The sequence below is a fragment of the Crassostrea angulata genome, chromosome 7 (assembly GCF_025612915.1).
Source record: "Crassostrea angulata isolate pt1a10 chromosome 7, ASM2561291v2, whole genome shotgun sequence".
Classification (NCBI taxonomy): Eukaryota; Metazoa; Mollusca; class Bivalvia; order Ostreida; family Ostreidae; genus Magallana; species Magallana angulata.
The window spans coordinates 54,069,405-54,092,925 of NC_069117.1; the positions used below are offsets into that span (position 1 = coordinate 54,069,405).

A 23,521-nucleotide genomic window follows, 5' to 3' on the forward strand; every position below is an offset into this window, starting at 1 on the left:
TTCTCTGTTTGATTGAATTTGACAGCTTGTTATAATAAATCTTTTTTAAAAAAATTATATGTAGCGATAAACCTACAGTGAAGTTATAAACATTTTTGAGATGTCTCCGACTTTCCCTTTTTTCTGCTACATCAATCGCATAAATCATTCTTTTCTATTTTTTATTACAATCCAGGTTACAGATAAATTGACAGAACTATAAATAGATTTCTGATGCTTGTTTTAGACCCCACGGTTTTTTGCACTGGGACACCTGACTATAGCATGTCATCTGCTAGTTTGCATAATTACGTTTAAATAGGTCATGGTTAGTCTGGCACTGTCCTTAAATATCTCAAATTCATTTACTGATATATTCTAGCATTCAAAATTTAGATATTTACTAAATAACTACTTAATCAATCAATCAATAAGAAAAGATTTATTAAATACAATTCGGGGCCTCTGAGGCCATATAGGTACAACTTCACAGTATATGAAAGTCAAAATTTATGATGGCATATGAAAGAATGAAAAAAAAAACGAAAATGATAATACCTTATTTAAGAATTAAGCAGATGGGGATTAATTGGTTAATAATTGATGTATTTAAAATATGTAAAAATACAGCATGTTTATCAAATGATAAAACCGCCATTTTGTTATAAACTGTAATCTAAGGCTAATGTTTTTTCATACCATGATAATTATTGTGGAAATTTGTTTGATATCAATATTCTTGTCGCTCTGCTCTGTTATTTTTACCCGCACGGTTTTCTTGTTTTGACGTCAAAACAATACAACATGTATCTGGAGAAACCACCAGAATTATCTGTTTGAAGTCTGTTGTGAAAAAAATAAGGAAAAGGTAGAGAGTAGAGATGCTAAATGAGAGTAGTTGTAAAGGGCTTTCTAACAGTTATGAATGAATGTGCAGGATTGCGCACTTGGGATCTCCGAGAGTTGTGCGGCTTGATTGACGGCTATTCATTAATAAACAAGCATATTAATTGTTACATTCTTCAGGTAACTATAAGTGGATCTTGACAGTTTAGCTTTGCCCTCCACTGGAGATGCCCGCTGATGAAAAATTGTCTCCAAAGCATGTTGGGATCTCTTTTATACGCCATGCATGGGTAGAGATACATTTGTAATGTTACTGGGCAATCAAAGCTGTCGGCCCTCGCTGATTCTCCCCACTTAGCCCCCCGACAAACACAACAAAATAAGAAATCTGACTCCGCCGATTGGGTGTTGCGTTGTTTAATTTTCTCTGAACTTGTATTTTACTTTTTATTTTCAGAACTAGAATCGAGAACCATCAAAGCTACCATAAAACTTTCCCAAGGTATTCACAGGACGATTCTATAGTGTCCTACGGACATTACGATCCCATCGCAAGAAAGGACAGGTGCTCTAAGTGTTGTGGGGACCGGGAGATAGAAAAGACTTCTTGGGCGGACTGTGTGTATAAAACGTCCCCCAGTCACCATAGAAATCACCGAAAGTGTGCAGAACATTGGAATTTATTTATACGAAATTCTAAAATGATTCGTTGTGGAGGAAAAGTATTGGTCGTTTTGACCCTTCTGTGTTTGTTAGGACTTATATTTGAGGGTTCTTCTTCGTCGATCGTTAGTGAATCGGAAAAAATTCATCTCGGGGAAGAAGCAAACATAGTAATGGTACGTACCTTATTTTTCATCAGGGAACAGTAAAATTGAAATATCAAATGAAAACAGTATTGGCCGTTTCATCTCGGTATATCGGGGAAAAAACCCGGATATTTCTGAAATTTATACAAGTAGTTTTTTGCGAAGCATTCAAAATGTTTGTAAATGTCACAAAATTAGGAACAATAAGAGTGATGAAAGACATCTGGCTTAGCAATGAGTTCTTTGTTTTTTCTATTTCGTAAACGTCTTCAATGTAAAAATATTGATTAAGGACTTATATTTTTAACTTGGATTAAGATTAATTTTAATAAAATTCTAATAATTTGAAAATTCTTAAACTACGTTTCCGTAAATCAAACAGGATATTTTAATTTATCTTGACTTAAATTCTAAACTTGTCTAATTCTTTATCATATGCAAAGAAGTATGACTCAGATTGTAAGTGCGTCTTGCAATTTTTTGCATTTCCTGGCGATGCCCATTACCAGATAAAATTATTATAAAAACTATTAATATTACATAATTAAACATTTCCTGATAAGATGCGAGCGCGTCTTATGTCATCTTGTTAAAATGACAGGAAAGAAAAGTATATGCTAAATACGAATTTCAATTTTTTTTAAAGAAACTGTAAAGTTAATAGGTTATGTTATTTTTTGTCGGCAGGAGGCTGAGAGTGTAACCCTTTCTTATTATGTAACGTTGATCAAAGATTGCAGGAAGCATCGATAAAAAGAGATAGTAAATGTGATACAACAGGTGCCCGAAGTTTGATTATAGAAGTATCTTATATACATCATATCGGCATAGAGATCTTTGAGGTGCAGTTACCAATAAATCATAACATTGAATTTTTTTTATTATTCCATGCACTCCACAGATGGATAAGTCTTAACTGTTAGAATCGTGTACGATAGAAAATTGATTCAGTGCCTAAATCTAAGTTTATTCACCGACTCATCTTTCGGAGAGATATCTATGTTAATCTCATTTCTAAATATAATGCACACCACAGCGATCCTTGATGTCTCAAGCTCCCATCCTGTTCAAACTTTCTTCGTAAACACAAACATAAAAATAAAGTGAAATGATGTCATTTGCTAGCATAGACTTTGTACATGTCTATATTTTCTTGCCAAGTGTACAAAAAAATCTTTAAATGGCTGCAAGATTAACTTGAAGCATTATATTTCTTTAAATTCAAGTTTTTTGGGGGTTTTTTTTGGTATTACTCGTCTTTTTAAGGTTAAAGTATTCTCGCTAAAACTCAAACCAGAAATCAATCAATCTGTGAATTATTTTTTTCGTGTTTCTAATTTCAGCATAGAATTCAACCAGTGAAAATGAGCGTATTTCATCAGCACGCCAAAAATGTATCAAAATACCATCGACATGATTACCGAGATTTATTAAGGATATTTTTCAAAGATCCTAACGTCAGTGACAAAGAAATAGACATGTTCCTTGAAAGAAAAACACTGAAGGATATTTTACCGGAAGAAGACTACTCCAAGAGAGATTATAATTATATGAATGATGAAGCTATGTTCATGGAGGATCCATTAAACTGTAAGTAATTAAACCCCAAATCTGTTGAATCTATAAATATTCGTGGGGGCAATTTTCGTGGATTTTTAATTTTTTTTAACAGGTTTACTGGAAGTTACTGGAAGGTAATTTCGTGGATATCTTTAAATAGGAATTTGAATTTATATGAACAATGTTTTGGTAATGTGTTTTATAGTTCATGAAATTCATTGAAAAATCCAATTGTGGGGGGGGGGGTGCGAAATCAACAAAACTTGAGTTACCGTGAACTCTAACGAATTCAGTCGTAGGTTTATTTCAATGCACTGATAGTCAGGAATATTATAGGATAGACGCAATGTTCAAATTTCCAGGGAGACGGCTTAGTTAACAATTTAAGGTACATGTAATTGAAAGGCAACCTAAATCAGTAGCATGGTAAATACTGGGTGTGCATATAAATTAAGCTAACAATGTCATTTACTCAGTAAGTAGCATTGTAAATACTGGGTGTGCATATAAATTAAGCTAACAATGTCATTTACTCAGTAAGTAGCATTGTAAATACTGGGTGTGCATATAAATTAAGCTAACAATGTCATTTACTCAGTAATCTCACCCAGTTTGGCTTCACTCGCTCTCAAATTTAAAGAGAACTAATCTGATTTCATCCAAACAGACTGAGGAAGTTGGTTGTTTATTCTGCACATCTTTTCCTTTTTAATTTCAAAATCTAACGTAACTTTCATTATCAGTTTAGAGACTGAAACCGGAACAGTTGGCGCGAATGAATGCCTCAACATTTGATCAAGATCCCGGTCTTTAAGATAACGGACTCAATTTTAAAAACTTAGTTGTATTTCATCAAGCACGAACAATTTCTAATTAGTTTGCATATAAATGTAAATATGTTTACTACATATGTCGAAACTTTTTGGAAAGAATAACAATTTTAATATACCTTACAAGAATACTAAATACAACACCTTTCATTATTTTCGTCTTGTCCTTCAAACAACCTCAACCGAATTTACAGAAACAAATTTCAGCACACTTGATATAAATCAGAAAAATAAATTCATAAATGGGTCTTAAAAATTGTTTTACGTGTTCAAAAGAAATAAAAGATTAAGTGGCTAAAATGATCGATTTTAACACCAGCAAAAAATTCAGTATTTCATGTAATACTAAATTGAGTATGTGGGTTGGAATATTAAACATTTAACACATGAAATATATAAATGTTCAAGTTGGTAGTGGGAGAGTTCAAGGCTATTTGACGATTTATTCTGGGCTGTTTATTTTTATTTTGGAAATTCGAACGGACATTACTTATCTGGAAAACTTTTCCTCGTTGCGAAACAATTACTTACAAATGAGCATACCGGGCATTGTATATACCGGAGAAAGTCGCTGCATCATTAGCATGAATGACAACCAAGGGCCGCGGCGTACATCATCCCCTGATTAAATGCAGATCTTCTGAAGTTTAAAACTGTCATATGTCACTCATAATCTAAGAAATAAAAGAAAAACCTTCATTTAAAATTAGACACATTCAAGCAGTGTTTTCTTTAAACGCTTTGATTCCAAGAGTTTAAGCTCTCTTTAACCTTTTGTCGTTTTTACCAACTGAACTCGCCGCCTCACCGTTTACTTAGTACTCCAGAAGTCTTTATCTTCTTCCTTGCTGAGAATCAAACTAACGTTCAACATTCCATCCTCTAAAAATCAATCCTTGCAACATAATTTAATATATTGAATACGTTTGTTTTTTAGATGTTACGTGCGATTTTATTTGAATTGCAAAATATATTCTTCGTCTTGAAACGTCTTGATTCATTTTAAGACGAAAGCTTGAATGAGTACCGCAATGTTTTTACCCGGACTTTTGGTGTTCGGCATAAGTAAGTTTAGGCTGTATATTCTAAATTAAATTTATTTTAAAAAAATAATATTTATCCATTTTCTTTTGCAGTAGCTGAACAAGCCACAGAACACTACGCACAAGTGTTTGATCATCCTTATGCATCGTGTCAGGACCCTCAACCGGAAGTGATATACATTCCACCGGAAGGACATATAAAATATATTCCAGAATACACTATTCTTCATCGATGTAGAAATACAACCGGCTGTTGTTGGGACAAGTCTCAGACATGCACCGTTAAAAATCTGCAAATCGTCACACGAACTTTCTTCGTAAGTGCACGATTTACATTTGTTTCATTAATCATGCAGTGGTTCGTAATTTTATTATATTTTCTTGATACACTGTTAGATTATACATAAAAATTCACATGACCAAAGATCATAAACGACAGACGCCTGGAGTCAGACATTTCCGAATCTACAGCAAAAAAATAGAAAAATGAACCAGACAAAGGAAAAACATGTCGCTTTTTTAGATAAAAAGAAAAAATAATACTAATCCAAAATAGTTATCTTCTCCGCAATCGTTAAACGATGGAATACACTTTAGATAAGGATATCATAAAGATGAACTTTGTCATTAATTTACTACAGCTTTTTATAAAACTCATTCTGGTGGGATGTATATTATCTCATTCAATTGCAAAAACATTCTTCAAGAAATGATAGTGAAAGTAGAAAAAATTTTTTAATCGGAGGGTACGCCTAGAAAGAATAATAATGAAGTTAGAACTCCGGGAGGGCAGTGTATCATTTTTCATATATTTTGTGATGTTTTTGTACTCTTATGATGCGTTTGGGTCGGCTACCTTCGATTCATCATCTCCCAACATTTGTCTTCCGAGATAGAAAGGCTGTCTGGACCTTTATGAAAAGGGACTAAGTTCACGTACATTTTTCCTTTATAACTAATGACAGGTGTTAGTTATCCGACAGCCGACACTTCATTATTTTCTAGCAGCGTTTTTGTACATGTTACGGAAATTGCAATTATATGGAACATCTGTAATTATATCCTTGTAAACCTGAACTGCCATTAATTATAAATCAAGAATTGGTTAGAGTAAATTAATTAAAATGTTATTATTTTGGACAGGTGGTCGATACGTTTTCTGATGATACCATATTACCAAACCAAGCTGAGCAGCTTTTCTTAACGAACCATACGTCGTGTCACTGTGAGCTGCTGAATCCACAGCCAGGGTAAGCGATCGTAATGGTAGCATTAAAATGTCCACAGTATTGATAACACCGCTCTCTGATTGATAAATGGTTGGTTTTGTTTCCAGGTGTGACCAGCAGTGTCCAAGGCCGTTCCGCAAAATTCGAACTGGAGACACGTGCGCGTGTGATTGCCCAGGCGACCGTAATTTAGAATGTCTTGAGATTAAATGGGGGATCGCACCTCTCAACACAGATGGATTCAAGTAAGTATGAAGCATACCGGTATATCACAAAAATGTAAAGATATCTCGAAACTATTATTTGAATTGAAAATTATACCGGTATAATTATTCGTCACTGGTAATTTTTATATTTTGAATTTTGAACAGTCATACAATCACGATAAATAGAATAAGCAATTGAAGTTGTATAAATCGTTGTCATTTTCTTTTTAGTTGTGTAAAAGAACGCCGTTGTATGGCGCCAAACTGCCAGTCGGGAAGGTTTGATATCAGGAAGGGATTCTGTCCGGGAACAAATGAACCTTACCCGCACCGGAAACGACGGAACGTGCAAAGGTAGATGATGACGTCACAGCGTGTTACTGCCTACCTCATCACAAGACGTGGTCACGTGATTCTTCAGTTTCATTTATTCATAGAAATGTGTTTCATTTTACAATTTATTTATTCTGTTCTTCATCCAAAAAACTACGTTGTGATGAGTCTAGTCAAATGACATGCGCGCAGAGCTATAAAGTGCCAAAGTTTTCACGCGTCTGTGTGTGTGTGATGTAGGATACAGATCCAGTCTGTCAAATACAACAGGGTTTTTAGCCAAAATCTGAATTTATATTTATCTAATCAAGAAGATGTTTGATGGACTTTACGTACTTATTTACCCAAACTTTATCTGTGTTTCTTAAGGAATCAGCGACTGGGTTCTATTACGTCTGCTTTTAAACAAGCAACATGTGTGTTAACTTTTGGAGAACACTGTCCGCACAGTCCCGTCACAAATCGAGGTCATTAAGATCAACTCTGGTTCAAGTCAGTCACGTGATTTGTGTCTTCGACGGATGGTTCGATCTGAAAATAAACAACACTGAAAAAGAAAGTATCAATGAAGTGAAAACTGTAATTCTCCTCATCGATATTAGAACAATATTAATTTATGTACATGTAACAATGACGTCATAATACGTTGAATCTCCCTCTTCTAGTAGAATGTAACTATTTATGTTATAAACCATGTATATTTTTGTTGTCTATTTTGTGTATTTATGTAGCGTTAGTTTACACATCTCATTTGTATTGGTGCACATTTATTTATGAGTCATAGATTACAAATTTTTCATTATTCATTAACTTATTCTTAATTAATGAACTGCTCGTTTACGTTGTAATTTTGTGTAATTATACATACTCAAGGATTGTCAAAGGATATTTAATGACCGTTTTTTATAGCTTTGATACCTACAAATGTGACATCAAAACAATTTATCGAAACCCAATGGGATTCAAGTTCATACAGAAAAACATGTGTAATGATTCATTGCATGGTTCTGTAAATTTTTACAAATTTTGGCTCCGTGTTTTATTAAAGACATTGCATATGTGATGCGATATACAAGTTCTCTTTCATATGTTTGATTGTTTTTGAAAATTATGCTCCCCCTTTTTTTGTTCTGTAACATTTTCAAATTAAATCAACATAAAGAAATTAAAATTTACTGTACAGAACTAGGTATAATAATAGTAAATGTTAGGGCACTTCCCATTCCCCATGATGTTGAATAAACGATTCCTATTTTGCGTTAACGTTTGTTCAATCTATCAGAAACTGTTTAAAATATGAGTGTATATAAGACATCATATCAGACAATATATAAAGACATTAAACAAAGAAACGTATTGGTTAGAGCAATTTAACTTGTTGTCTTTAATCTGACCTTGACCTTTCCTTTAACCTTGACTTCACGTTTTCGTTACCTTTCGTTAAAGATATACTGTTGAAGATACTTTCATTGAAATTCAAAAATAATGTATTTTTTAGAGCAATTCAAATATGCCATTCTTTAATCGACCAATTATAAAATCATAAACAAGGCAGTTGAGTTCTATTTACAGTATGAACATATATGTACTGCGACATTTAATCAGGAACATCCGCCCCTTTTTAATCACCGATCCGTTGATGACTTGCAGGGTTTACAGCGTGCGTTTTATATGGCGAAATTTACATGATTATTTGCACGCATTCCCCCTGAATATTTCATAACATACATTGAATATTTGAATCGAGATAGTTTAATGTGGGTCATATTTCGATTGGTTAATTTCTATGACCTTTGGTCCTTATTGCTTTCGTTTGAAAATAAATCCCGCGGAGTTGTACTCATTTGATAAAAGGTAAATTCAATATAATATATGTGACTGATTTTAACTACACGCTTGTTTATAAAACAAGGTGAACACATTTTATTATAATTCAAGTTGAAAATATTTCTATGAAACAATTCTCTTTTTTATGAAAACCTTGGATAACATCTATGTTCGACACGACATTTGTCAGCTTGAATAAATTATTTTTGAGGTTTTGTCAAAACATTCATAGGTTATCCCATTACATATTCTTTTCAATCCTTTGAGGTAATAATGTACATTTTAAATTCACTCGTGGGCGGTATTAATGTACATATTTAATTCACTCATGGGAGGTAATAATGAACATATTATATCCACTCCTGGGCGGTAATAATGTACATATTATATTCAATCGTGGGAGGTAATAATGTACATATTTTAATCACTCTTGGGAGGTTATAACGTACATATTAAATTCACTCGTGGGCGGTAATAACATACATATTATATTCACTCGTGGGCGGTAATAATGTACATATTCTATCCCTTGTGGGCGATAATAATGAATCGTGGGAGGTAATAATGTACATATTCAATTCACTCGTTGGCGGTAATAATGTACATACATGTATTATATTCACTCGTGGGCGGTAATAATGTACATATTCTATCCACTCGTTGGTGATAATAATGTTTCCCTTTCTTTCGCACGTTAAAGAAAACTTTGAAATCAAATATTTGATAGGTTATGAGTTGAAAACTGTTATTTGTTAATCCTTGACTCCGAATTTATTGCGAATGGACTATTGATTTGAAAGCAAAGACGCCAAGCCATGAAAGATTAGATGAATTTTGATATGTAAAAACATTGGCCCTGAATTCTTACATAAAAAGATTTGGCATAGATGTGCTTTACTTTTTCAAAGTGATTGGCAGAAATGCTATAACTTTGATTATGTAATTTATATGAGTAAATAACAAATTATGGCAATAATTGAATATGTAAAGTTCAGTCGGACCTGGAAAAATAACCGGCAGTATCCTGCCGCCAATGGTTAAGTGTCAAAATTACGAAACTCGTACATGTATTTCGAATCTCGTATTTTGAATCTCGAGTTTCGAATGAGCCTTCTGGGCTTCCGTACAAAATTGTGTCATCCTGCATCCTGCACCAGTAAATCGGGTAGTCATGACAATGACTTGTCGTCCGTGCAGATTTTTAGAAAAATAAAGAAAAAATACAAGCAGAACGAAACAATGGACATTAAACATCAAAATATTTTATCAATTTGATCAAAAGATAAGAAAGTTGGGTAGGGATAGTGAGGGATACAGCGGAAAAAGAACTTTCATCTGTTCGCGCATGTCGGTTAACTAAAAACCGTAAGTTATTGGGAGCGAAGCAAAGTCTTTCTCCATAACTTTGTTTATCTTGAAGGGATAGACAACGGCATGAATAATTTGAAATTAATTCTACTTGTAACAACCTACTTGATTGGCTGGAAACGTGTAATCTGCGTAGTATTAATGATTTGACGTCAAAATCGTATTAATCCGCTTGTAGTTACATGTTTTTTTTCTTTCAATATGTAATATTTTTTTTTATTTTGCATAACAACATGTATCATATCTGAAAAAAAGACAAATAAATGAAACCCAGGGAAATGAAAATAAAATAAACAGTATTCCGAGAGTATTCTATAAGCAACGCATGTCCCTTACCAAATTAGAAACATTTTAACAAGACCTTGGACTTTCGGTAGTGTGTAACTATCTATTTCTTGCCTCAAAACAAGTTAAAAATGACGCTGGTTTGAAGTGAAATATATACCGATTGCGTAGTCTTAGCTCAAAAGCCAGACAAATCTTGTTGATTTCAATGAGCTATGGCCGAGTGGCCAGCAATGAAACAGACAGGGCTACGTCACATTGCTGTTTGACACAACTACCCAAAGTCAAAGCTTCTGTTAAAATGGTTCTATCCCCAATTTTAGAAAAATTGTCGTTTTGTATGCTTAACAGGTCTGGAGAAAATTCTTTGATAATTGCTGTATCGGATGGAATGGTACAGTAGGATCTGCATGATAAAGACCCGACCTCTCTTTCTTCACCTTCATTGGAACACTGGTGGAGAGCAGAGTTAACCGATCGTAAATAAGAGTCACATTTAAAATTAATTACGGAAACTAACACATCTCTAAAGTCTGTTCATTGGAAACTACTAGGATTGAGGTACCCAAGTTAGTTATTCTTGAAAAAACTCTGTTGTCCAGTTTTTAGCTTATCTATAAACTGCTAGTTGCGCTTATAACGTAGCTAGGTACAAATGTATCTAGTTCGCTCCTCAACCTGTCAAATATTCAGTGTACAAAATCAACAGATAAGTTACCAACTATAGATTGTCATATATCTGAGACAATCCCACGAGAGTCCTATATTCAGACTAGTAAGCTTCCTAGACCGTTTTACTTAGTGACCTTGTATATCATAACTCAAGCTTACAAGAGGAACAAATCGTGATAGAAGTGAAAATACCAAAGTTTTAACAGTAATTTATTTATTTAGTTTTTAGTCACCCAGGTGACCTATTGCAATCTGTCGTCCGTCGTCGTGCGTCGTGTGTTAAGAATTGAACAATTTTAACTTCTTCTTAAAAACTACATGGCCTATCTTTTCAAATTTAGTATGATGCATTTTTAAGGTAGGGGAACATATAATGTAAATTTTTAGACTCTTGCCCCATAGGGGCCATTGGCGCAAGCACAGTTCTTCAAAATTTGACCATTCATCAAAAATCTTCTGTACTCCCACACATCTGTAGGAAAAACTAAAACCATAATTATGTAGACCAGGATGCCCTCTACCAAATTGTAAATTTCATGTCCCCCGAGGTAGGGTATAGGGTTAAAGTATTTAATGTTTAAAAACTTTACATCACTGAATAGAAACAGACTACATATCTATGAAGACCATTAAACTATCATCTTTAATTAAATTTCTAAATTTCATGACATCTAAGACAGGGGTTCTGGCTGGGGAGGGGGGGTGTTGTACATTGTGTTTAAAAATTAAATTTTAATGAAAGAAATTAGTACATGTTTAGAAAAGAAAATGAATTAAGCTGTCTATTAAAATTAATAACTTTTGAAAGCTTTTGGCAAAATCCTTTTTTTTTTGGGGGGGGGGGGGGTGTAACAGTCAATGGAGTAATCTCCCCGTGCTTGTTCATATCTAATGATTAATCATTGTAAATAATGTGATTTAGCAGTTGAATGATTAGAAGAGTTATACAAGTATTTTTATTTTATAAAACAAAACAACCAAAACAGTTTTTGAAGTTTCTAAATAAGCAAATGGACTTGGTAATCGTAAAACAATAATTGGCTAGCCAAGAACATTGATGATTTTTGGATAAATGCCAGCTGGTGTTACCATTACAAAAGCTGAAGTGTGAGAAAAGAGTAAAAAAGACACTTTGCCATTTTTTTTTGAATGCCCTAGGGGGAGTTTCTGTCTGGCCCATGGGATGGGAGATGGGTGGTTGTTTTAAATATAAAAAATGTATACTAGCCATCTTTAGTTTATCTATGAAAACATATACACATAAAAGCTATCTTGAAAGTTAACAAATATCAGAGTCTTGCACCTTTTCAATATCATTCAATATCATGCCATACACTCTATTATGATCTTAAAGCATTCCACTTAATATATAGGTTTCATAGTCCTTTTGCAAGATTTCAGGTAGAAGGGGTGGTCATTACCATATTTAATTTATTTTACTCCAGAATAAAACTTATCTAAATGCATATATTCCTCAACAGGTCTGTCTAAGGGTTAGTGTACTCAGGTGAGCGTTAAGGCCTGTTGGCCTCTTGTTTTACACTTGGTATGTACCATGCAGTAATCATGCTGTATATTAGCTATACATGTTAATATTGATCTTGCAAGATTCTCTCTCTCTCTCTCTCTCTCTCTCTCTCTCTCTCTCTCTCTCTCTCTCTCTCTCTCTCTCTCTCTCTCTTTCTCTCTCTCTCTCTCTATATGATGCATTGTGCTCACGGGTTTTTAGAAAACGAACATTTCTAATATTTTGTATTACCGTATTTTAAATCCTCTTGAGAATTAAATAAAAAGGAAATGGAGACCGAGAAAAATCTCTTTATCAACTATAGAATGGGTTCTGGGAACGACATTTTATGAACCCATCGGAGATACAATTTTGTTGAGTAGGGAAACTCCTGAAATTAAAATTCTCATAAGAATGCGTGCAACAAGTATTGTGCGCCAAATTCTCATATAATCAGATATCAGAATATCATGAATTGCAACACTGCAGGGTAAAGCATTGAAAGAAACATTATGCATTTATTTCATACAATCATAACAGATTTGATGATAGCAATTATTCAATTGGAAAGAAAGGGGAGATTTTCAACAGCATATGAATGATGCTATCTTTTCTAGTGTAAAGATATCTTTTGGTAATGACTGATAGATGCATCATCGTATAAGTACATGTTACTCAAGCCTCTCTAGTTTAACGGTTTCATGGAAAAAATTGGCACCTTACTCTGTGAATGCACAAGAAGTGTTTTGTTTTCATATTCACAGCTAGGCTTTGTGTACATTGCAAATCAGAAATGATTTGTTAATAATTCCCCGTTTTCACAAAATTATACGAAACTTAAAAATGGGAAGTACAAAAGAAATGAAAACCAAATACACTGTTCATACATGTACCTGAATATGTGACCAACCGACAACATATTTCTATCTGGGCTCGGTGTTACAAAAATTAACAATGAACTTCGCATTATTATAGAAAAATGTGTAAATACAAACAATTAAATGCTTGCAAACTCTTCATTATACCAAACACAATATAAAAATACTGCGTTGTAGAATTCCGTGAATTATGACTTCAAGTAAACTATAGGGTCATTGTGACCTTATAATCTGACAGTGAACAGACCTCTGTCACTCTCTGTAGCACATTCAATCCTAGAGGGACAGGGTCATCATTCTCTGTCGCCCAATCGATGAAGATAGTACGGCATGACCTTGATCTCACGCAGTGAAGGTTAAGGTCATCAAATACTTTCGTCCGGTTTGTATTTTTCAAGCCCCAGAAGACTCTGAAACATCATTAATCAAATTGTCAGATAAAATAATGAAATACATTGACCTATTCCAAAACTTTGGAAATTATATCATTCCAAGAAAATCACAACGACATGGCAACCTTTGTCTCTCATATTTTTCTAATGAGTTTCAAACATTTCAGGTTGTATAATACATAATAAATAAACAGAGACTCCCTAAGGCTATATATGCTTTACGGTAGAGTTTGCATTCGGATTTTTTATCATATTTTATTAGATTGACAAAAAGCGATATTCTATTTACGTGCTTTGACTTATATTACGCAATTTGACTCATCGTGAAATGCGGAAAAGATTTAAAAGTAGCTCTTCAAGATATTAAACGTCAAGCTGGTATAATTTATTTCAAAAATGAAAGTGAAACGATGACATCGGGAAATGAATGGACGCACACATTGCACAAAGGGTGAATAATATATCTATTTACGGAGAAAAGAAATTGCGACGTCGTCCCAGTAACCACAGTGAAGCTAATGGTCCGTCTGAATTGAATTTATTTCATTGGATTGGATTCAAGTCCTATAGCTTTGATAATCGTCTCCTTGTTAAACATTCAGTGTATATTAGATTACCTACCATATAAATATCAAATATTCCCATGTGGAGTATGGGTTCAATAAAGTTGTTAGATCTTTAAAGTTAATGTGAACATGAAAAAAAAACAGCAAATATTTTTCAAGATTAACAATAAAGTCATTATACTTGCTCTAATCTTCCCCACTTCTGTAAGAAAGCTAGTTTTGCTGCAGATATTTCTATTATTTGGCTTCAAAGACAAAGACTCGTCATTCTAAGTTATAGATAAACACTATGTAAATATTTGAAGATCAACGATAACAGATTATGCATTCAGAACTGTCTTGCAAAAGAATACTTTTGACACACAGAAAAAGTGTAGTACGCCTTCTAAATATCACCATGAATACACTGGATTTGATCTTATAAAACATGTATGCAAATCAGAATTTAGGATGCAGTTACATGTATGTTTTGAATTTTGATTTCATACGAATTATAAATAATTAGAAATCATTAATATTTCAAAATATAATTAGATAATATAATTAGATATGTATCAATTGTTCCCATTGAGCTTATTAACCTAGTCTACAAATCACCTTTTCGAGAAATAACTTTTGCGAGAAAAAGCGTAATTTTCGAGATAGAACTCATTACTTTCGCGAGAAAAAAAACAAATTACAGTATTTGATAAAGTTTTTATTTTGAAAATTGTATGAAGCTTTGTTTTAATCATATGTTAACTATTGTTACTTGTATTAAGACCTTCCTTATTTAATTTTTATAAGAGGAATATTATATTCAACAGTTAAATATAAATACATAATTCAAACTTCTGAGATCTCTAGTAAGATTGCGTATATAATGTTAACTTCTTAAATTCATTCTTATCTTGGACTCTGCATGACGTTGCTTAGAAATTAAAAATATTATAATAGGGTAGGGATATTTAAAATAAGACAATTAATGAACTACGCATTTGTTCGCTAAATTTTCGCATCGCAAAATTTTTAAACTTATTCACAAATTTTCGTGCAACAACGCCATACATGTAGTTTCGTATTCGTTACAGAAGAAGACATGTTGCATTAGATTTTTTTTTTCCCGCAAAAGTGTCGCCTTGTATTGCAAAGTTACAGGTTAATTTGTTATTGTAGATTTACGTTATATCTTGAAAAGTTAACTTTAATTTGCGATGAATTATAATTTTTTGCAAAAAAATTGGCACGATTGGCCTTCGTAATGTACTTATCTAGGTTACTTGGTCTAATAAAAACTGTGACAAACCCATATTAAATCTATTAAAACATGTCACCTTTGACTAAAATATCGACATTCATTTAATTGCAACTTTAAACATTTTTGTTTCGATATGAAACTTAATTGTAAAAGGCAACAAAATCAGACAGTCTAATGTTACCATACCAGTTACTGACCTGTACAGCAGCGGCCTTGTTTTTGTTAGCGTTCGTATCGCTCAGTCGATAGTGTTTGTATAATAAAATAACTAAAACCGGCAACATTGTTGTGCAATCAATGAAGGAAAACTCAATAACAGGGTAACAAATAATAACGTTTCATGATTTTTCAAAGTAATTAGAGCTCGGAAGATTTTGCGCCACAACTTGGATTTACATCATTTATTGCATTAAAGTTAAATAAAATTAACTGTTTGTTCTCTAGGCCGGGGATTATTTTTAACACTTCTTTAAATAGTACAATGATTCAGAAAGAATAAACAGAACTTGGGTGTGTTTCTACAATTTGGAAAAAAAACTGACATCTAAATTGATGTCCAAGTTAATTACAAGAGAAGGTGTCCTGGATGCTGTCGACAAGATAACAGCGGTGTGAAATTATTGCTGGTGTTGTCGACCCCCGTGTAACCAGAGAAATATCTGTGGTTTTCTTTATTAATTAAAGAATAAATTCATAGGACATATGTTACTTGTCTGGGCTGGTGTTACGTAAATATCAACATATCGTCCTCTACATAGCGTCCATTTCCTTTCCCTGAGTAGCACGGTGTACACAAGGTGTACATCTCATTACAGGCTGGTGATTCCTCAACATCACAATTACTCTTAAATGTAAAAAGTTATGATTTGTGGCAAAGTTGTTGATATTCTGAAATTTGGATAAAAGTTATTAGTTTAAATCGATTGGGATAATTTCCTAGAGTCGAAATGTCATTGTAAAAAACTTGGCAATAATATATAATTACATGTATATGCTTTTGGTTTCTTTAATATATATATTATACATAAATATTCATTGATAAGTTTAGATATGTTTGTTATATGTATATTCTGAATTTCGGATGGTCTGTTTCAACATTTAACTTCTTTGATGGCAAATATGGATATATAAAGTTGACATCATTTTAAAAAAGATACACCAAACACAGATAAAACAAAAAGCATGATGATAAATGGAATCAGCGGTTAACCTAGACCTAAACCTAGACTTGAACCTAGACTTGAAACTAGGCGACAAAAAAGTGGAAAATTTCAAACTTTCCTTTGCATAGGCGCCACAATGGACAAGACTGGAGGGACAGAAGTAGTCATAATGAAAAGACTAGACTTAGCCAGGAGTGCCTTTTCACCTCGAAAAATGTGTATGGAAGACAGTGGAAGTACAATGAAAATATGACACACTAATGTCATAACTGTGTTGCTGTTTTCTCCATGAGAAAAATGATGAAAAACTGGATCCATACGCAATTATGTGTGGTCACTTCCTCCATCCTATCCTGCTCCCGTGATAACCGAGATAACCCACGGTACGTGTACGTGTGTGATTGGGTTTCTTTACATCCCCGTCACCCCTTGTAATGAAATGAAGCTGTAAAACCAGATCAATCCGGTTGTTCTGACAGTTACCCTTTTCTTCTTCTTTTTTAAAATGCTCTTGGATGAAGTAGTTAAGAAAAAACAACAATACTTGATTTTCGTGATGCATTTATCTCGGATATTTTGATACCCAAAAATAATGTTTTTTGGTGTGATGTTTTTACCTCATGGCTATACATGTCATGAAGATTACTGAAAATGAAATGTATGCGTAAAATAAATTTTATAATGTTTCAGTATGGTTTAATTCTAATACTAGTATAAGGATTAATAGCAACAGTGGGTTTTTTTTTACGCATATGGTATCAAAATGATGTTAAAAATGTTGGTGATATTTAATCAAAAGATGGTAAAGTTCTATCAAAAGATATGTTTCAGCAAAAGTTCAATATTCTATGATTATGTGCAATGCAGTACAATAATACTATTACTGCTATTTCCAGTTTTTTAAATGTAGTCAATAATTTAATTCTATGTCATTTGGCAGAAATGTTATGACAAATAGCTGTTGTCCATATCTGACAATATTTTATTAAATAAGAAATGAACAAAAGTGATTTATGATTGTATTAACAAAAACAACATTGTCCCAACTTTAATTAACAAATGTACAAGCTGTCTCCCCGTGGAGTTATTAAAAGTATATGTTAAAAGTTTGTTTTAAAACTTCTTTTGATTCTTCACTACAGTAGTTACAGTACAGCATCCTTCATTGGATTCTCTCCCTTCATAGGATTCCCCCTCCTTCATAGGATTCTCCCTCCTTCATACTTCATACGATTCTCCCTCCTTCATACGATTCTCCCTCCTTCATACGATTCTCCATCCTTCATTGGATTCTCTCCCTTCATAGGAGTCCCCCCTCCTTCATAGGATTCTCCCGTTTCTAACTTATTTGTATATTTTTTTTTCAATATCAAGAGCAGTAATCGATTCACTGTGTAAATTAAAAGCATTTTACTTTACTGACGTGAATGTGTGTGCATGTATGAATGGGCGGTGAAAGGAAACAAAAGAATTTTTTTTTAAAAAATCATTGTAAAACCTATATTTTCTCTAAAATTTAGTTTTAAATACGATGAATAAATCTAAATTTTTAAAAAAGTGACCGTCTCGCAGTTTTATTATTTATATCAACACATGTTACATTTTTTTACAACAAAATTATTCCTTGAATGTGATTATTTTTTAAAATTGTTTTAATTAAACTGTTAATTTGAAGGAAAAAAACAACCTTTTTGGAAATACAAATAGTGGTGCCACGCAAGCTTCGAGATGGCGAGAGAATGTGCTAAGCATTTTCACTATCCGGAATAAAGTTGCTCGGCTTTACGGGCTTTAAAATTATTTGGCGTAAAGCATTTCCTTGTAAACAAGTGCATTCACTCATGATGATGATAATGAAGACAATGGAGCTTTAAAACCCAAATCTCAGATATTTTTTTTTCATTGTAGACAAGAAATGGTATTTATTCTATTCGTTTTCAAATATATACTGTAAAATTTTATTGTGAAAATGCAGAAATCCAGTTTAAATTAATACTGGTATTAAATTGAGTCGTGGCATGTAACGGAATAATCTATACCTTAAATTATTTAATATACAAGTATCGATCATCTTTAAGAGCTATTACCAATATATACAATGTAAGTATTGTGATTGAATGCCAAACGTCTTTGAACAGTTTTTTTTTTGTACTGAAACTGAGACACTGAGATATTCTGACATTTACCATGTGTCTGAAATTGCGAATTCCTCTCAGCAATAAAATGTAATTTTAACTAATAATAGGTTTTACGGTGTGACCATTGGAGGGCAAATGCAGTAACACAATCACATTTCATTATCAGATTCATTAAAAATGTACACAGTTGGATCCGCCAGAGACATAAATAACAGAGATTGGCAACTGATCGAAATCTCGCGGTCCCTATTGTAAAGTTTTACCAGTTTATATCAGTATATCTTTCTAATAAACATTATATGGAAATATAAACAGCTAAAACCTATTACCAAAACATTCAAAATATATTTTCATGAGTTTATGTCATATAAACAATATCAAAAGAGGAATTTTAGTGGGCAGTTGGCTACCCGTTGTCCGAGATTTCGTCGATGTTTTATAGCTGGTCAAAATATTTACTTTTTATGAATCTTATTTTTCAATTTTTTGTTTCAAAAATGTCTAAAATCTATGCACATTTTTCATTGATAAAAACAATGTACTTTCGGTTTAAGATCAATATCTCAGTTTACTAAAATGTAGTTCTTAAAGTAAGGTTGGTCCCGTACCATTTTTCAACAACAAAACACGCTAATGATGGAGTTGCCAATCTCTGTTATTTATGTCTCTGGATCCGCCAAGTATTTATTCATTTTGCTTATGGTTGTGTGCTCAGTTTGCATTGTGTTGTCATGATAGTAGAGCAAACATCATTCGACAATTTTCGTCAAAGTGACAATGCTCCTAACATTTAACAAGAATATAATTATTTCTGTCAAAGTAACAAAGCTCTGAACAATTTGCAAAGAAAATGATTAGTTGCAGAACATTTTTTTGATAATCTTTTAAACAATATTTTTAAAGGATTTGTTTTAGAATAAATGCTGAAATTTAAACAGATTTAAGCAAATCTTTGTGGACAAGATTTTTGCGTGAGATTCAAAATGTCGGAGTACAGATCGCCATAATGAATCACAATTTTTGAGTTCATTAGGTATAGTATGTAATCTCCAAAATAGTCAATTATTCTCAAATTTACTTGTTACATTTATAAAGAGAGCAAGCTTCCCTCTCACATGCTTTTTGGACTCGTGTCTTAGAGTCTTTGCCCTCCATGAATAGACATTTTAATGTATTTTGAATTAGGTCAGCATGAAAATATTCATGCATAATTTCATTAAACATCTTATTTTCTGACATATTGTTTTTAAAAATGAATATTTTGTACAATAATTGATAAAATACTAGATTTACAGTAATCTTTGAATCAATTCCCAATATCCTATTGTAAAAGTCCATACATAGAACTCAATATGATAATTCATATTTATGTTTATATGTACCCAATACTCCCTTTCATAATTCTTCTATTTTGCCGTCTTTGGTCACTTCAACATCATATGAACCCTTTCCTAGTCTTCTTGGTATGTTTTGTAAAAAAAATTAAACTTGTCAATATTGTCATATGTGGGCCATGTATGATTCTTTAACACTTCTTATTTCTCTGCTTATAGATAAAAGAGCTGAATGGAATGGCAGAATCTGAAGCCACACAGATAGGTCTGGACATTTTCAGTGAATTTCTGGAGGTTGCCATTCACAGTATTCTGTATAACAGGGAACTATATCCTGCCGGTGTGTTTGAAAGGAGAAAAAAATACAATGTCCCTGTACAAATATGTGTTCATCCCGAGGTTAATCAGTACATCACACAGGTAAATATACGTGTACATGTAGATTAAAAGATACAAAGTAGGAAAGTACTGAAACATACTGATATGGGTTGTGCGAAAATGTTCTAGACATCATGTTTCTGAACACATACCGGTAAACTAAAATTTATTGTTTATGTGATTAATTAATCATGAAGTGAAAAATAAGTTTTAGAGAAGTTTTAGTTTTGTTATATGCTTTTAAATCATATGAAATGTTTATGTGATTTTTTTTAAATTCAAGTATTGGGGATATAAGTTTTTCAATCATCATACATAAAAAAGAATTGCTGAATAATCCTAAATAATTTTACAGGAAACTTGAAATAACCAATGTACTTTGTAAATGTACTATTAAAAATATATGCAAATTTATACTTGAAACTGCAGAGACAGAAGCCAGTACCAAACTTATTTGCAAAATTTTTAAACAATTTTCATATCTCATTGTGGATATACATGTGTGGTCTTAAAGTTTAACAACTGTTGTTTGCATTTGGAATCCTCCATCTTGATTAATTTATGACTGCTACAAATTATGCTGATTTGCTGAAGTGTTCTGCATGCAATTATGGTATCAAGTGACACAACTGCATTTTCACATGAATGCTAATTAACAAAAAATTTGCTCCATTATTAGGACTAGCAGAGTTCTTTTTCACTTTTGAAACTTTGGTACACTAGCACAGTAGTTTTGTTTTTCAACAATATTTGTGTTGAAAAATAATGTTTTCTAATTTCGTTTTTTGAAATCAAGTAATTTTATAAATAGTACGTCTAGTAGATTCATTGTTTTGATATTTGTTTACCTGGTTCATTAAAGCCTGCTCTATCCAGACACCTTTGTCTTCCAGGGAATGGAAGAATCAGCATAAATAAATCACAATTTTATCATGTTTTTCACAGCTACTAAAATGTGATGCCATTAAATGCCCTGAAGTTGAGCATCCAGTTTATTGACATCTTTACATCCTAAAGTGAAATTGGTGTAAGCTACAACATAGATATATAATTTATTTCGGTTGAACTCGGTGAATTAGAATAAAATTATTTTCTTTTGTGGAAACGCCAATAAGAGATAGGGGCGGGGCTTAAGGTTTTGTAGGTAAGTCGTGTTCGATATGTATTCATTCTGGCGTTCAAACTTTGCACGAGAAAGTTTAAAGTGTATGATTGTGGTAATCAGTACTTGATAAGGTTCTTATTGAGTATACTGGTATTATGGTAATGTGCTCTTGAGCATATATGACAAGCTGCTTGTCAAATGAAAACTTCAGAGGTTTTCAGATATGGTTGATGTTGAATATTGCAGAATATTGATGTTGAATATTGCAGATTGTGTGGGAGTGACTTTCTGTAATGCAAGAACGCAAATGCAAAAAATGAATACATTTAATTTTGTATTGTATTTTGTTTTTGGTGTTTATTGCTCTTGTTAAGTGCAAGTACAAAAGAATATTACTCTATGAAACTATTACATCTGAAATATTTTATTGCTCATATTTTGCTTTCTTCCTAGGTTGTCAATGGAATATCAGAGTTCAACTCAAGTAATCAGCTTGAAAAAGTTGCTCTAGTAGTTTGCAATAAGGAATTACAGCCATTAGAAAAGTTCATTCTGGAGATCAATAAGCCAGATATGGCTCAAACCCAGGTAAAAGGGAAGCAACTGTAGATTTTCCTCCATAAACAGAATTAATGTGAAATCTGAGGTTGTTTTTAAAAAATTCATCTTTTGAAAATGTCAGTTAACAGAATTAGTTTTTGCACTGGGATTTATAGCAATGGGGTTCTGTTTCATATTTCCATCTCAAACTTTAATAGAATTTTATGTATTTGTAGTGCTTATTGACCCTCTACTTTCTGCCTTTGTTTTTCTTTGTTTGAAGCAGACAGACAGATATCTTTACCAGCTGGAGCAGTCGTTGAGGTCATTTCTTTTGAAGATAAACATGGCTGACTCCCTCCTTACACCCCTCCCCGCAGACTGCACATGGACAGTTCATGCCACCACCAGTGAGTCCGCAGCTGCCAAGAGGTTTGACACAAACTTAGAGAACAATTTCCCCTGGCTAGAGGCCTCTGAAAAAGAGACAACTATGGACAATGCCTCCATACTTCCCTTGAAATCAACGACTTCTCCCTACATCAACATGCAGATGTATGTGGAGGAATCCAAAGAGTGTAAAGACAGCTGATGCCTGGGAAGCACTATTATATAATATATTTTGAAATGACAGAGAGATCTCTGAATTTTATGTTGTGTTCAAAGAGGGGAAAATGCCTCAAGTGCCTGAGAATGAATGTATTAGGTATATATCAGGAAAAATATATCCTGGTTCCATACTTTTATATCATAAGTGATGAAATTAGAAATGAAAATTAAGGTTTTTGTACTTGATTTACTGAATTGTTCACCAGAGCTAACTTGGTTTAATTATTATTGTCAGTCAGTGCAGCAATAATCATTAGACAAGTTCATATCCTATTTTATTCTGATTTCATTTTCAAAGTTCCATTTCCTGTTGTGCATGTTTGCTATGACGTTTATGATGTCAATTATATTCTGTGACTGTCACATTTTGTTGTACGTTTTATCATAGCATTGAATGATTTAATTTTGGCGTCGTCATGTGAGCAGGCAAGTTGAATAACATTCGTTAGCGCTTTGTGATAATTTGTCTGCTCAACTGATTGCAGTTATTGACACGCCGACATTAAAGATAAACGATTTAATGCTTAGATGTACATTCCCTTATTGACGAAATTAATTACTTTGTTAAATAATTCCGTATAAATTGCAGATCACGGAGGGAGTAAATCAGTAACGCAAGAATAGCAGATTAAACTGGTTATTGCATTAGATTGTGGGATGAAACTTTGTAATATAATCCATGAAATA

The 23,521-nt window shown here is 32.9% G+C and overlaps 2 protein-coding genes across 7 annotated transcripts in view; both read left to right on the top strand.

Annotated features, from left to right (window-relative positions):
* Positions 1–8,092, top strand: part of LOC128192665 (uncharacterized) — a 30,075-nt gene extending 21,983 nt beyond the window's left edge. For all 5 annotated transcript variants that reach the window (XM_052865536.1, XM_052865537.1, XM_052865535.1 and 2 more), the window contains 7 exons: positions 1,283–1,664; positions 2,978–3,224; positions 5,161–5,384; positions 6,211–6,317; positions 6,404–6,541; positions 6,734–6,856; positions 7,205–8,092. In XM_052865536.1, the coding sequence (XP_052721496.1) occupies positions 1,283–1,664; positions 2,978–3,224; positions 5,161–5,384; positions 6,211–6,317; positions 6,404–6,541; positions 6,734–6,856; positions 7,205–7,310 (1,327 nt within the window). In that variant the 3' untranslated portion in view covers positions 7,311–8,092. The remainder of the gene's footprint in view (positions 1–1,282; positions 1,665–2,977; positions 3,225–5,160; positions 5,385–6,210; positions 6,318–6,403; positions 6,542–6,733; positions 6,857–7,204) is intronic.
* A 10,446-nt stretch (positions 8,093–18,538) lies between these two features.
* On the top strand, positions 18,539–23,197 carry LOC128192666 (mitotic spindle assembly checkpoint protein MAD2B-like). 2 transcript variants are annotated; one of them, XM_052865539.1, is made up of 4 exons: positions 18,539–18,648; positions 20,422–20,622; positions 22,139–22,273; positions 22,509–23,197. In XM_052865539.1, exons 1-4 carry the CDS (start codon positions 18,646–18,648, stop codon positions 22,815–22,817), a joined length of 648 nt encoding a protein of 215 aa, XP_052721499.1. In that variant the 5' UTR covers positions 18,539–18,645; the 3' UTR covers positions 22,818–23,197. The 2 variants fall into 2 exon arrangements, with proteins under 2 accessions (XP_052721499.1, XP_052721500.1); XM_052865540.1 differs by having other exon boundaries at positions 22,512–23,197.
* The last annotated feature ends 324 nt before the right edge of the window (positions 23,198–23,521 follow it).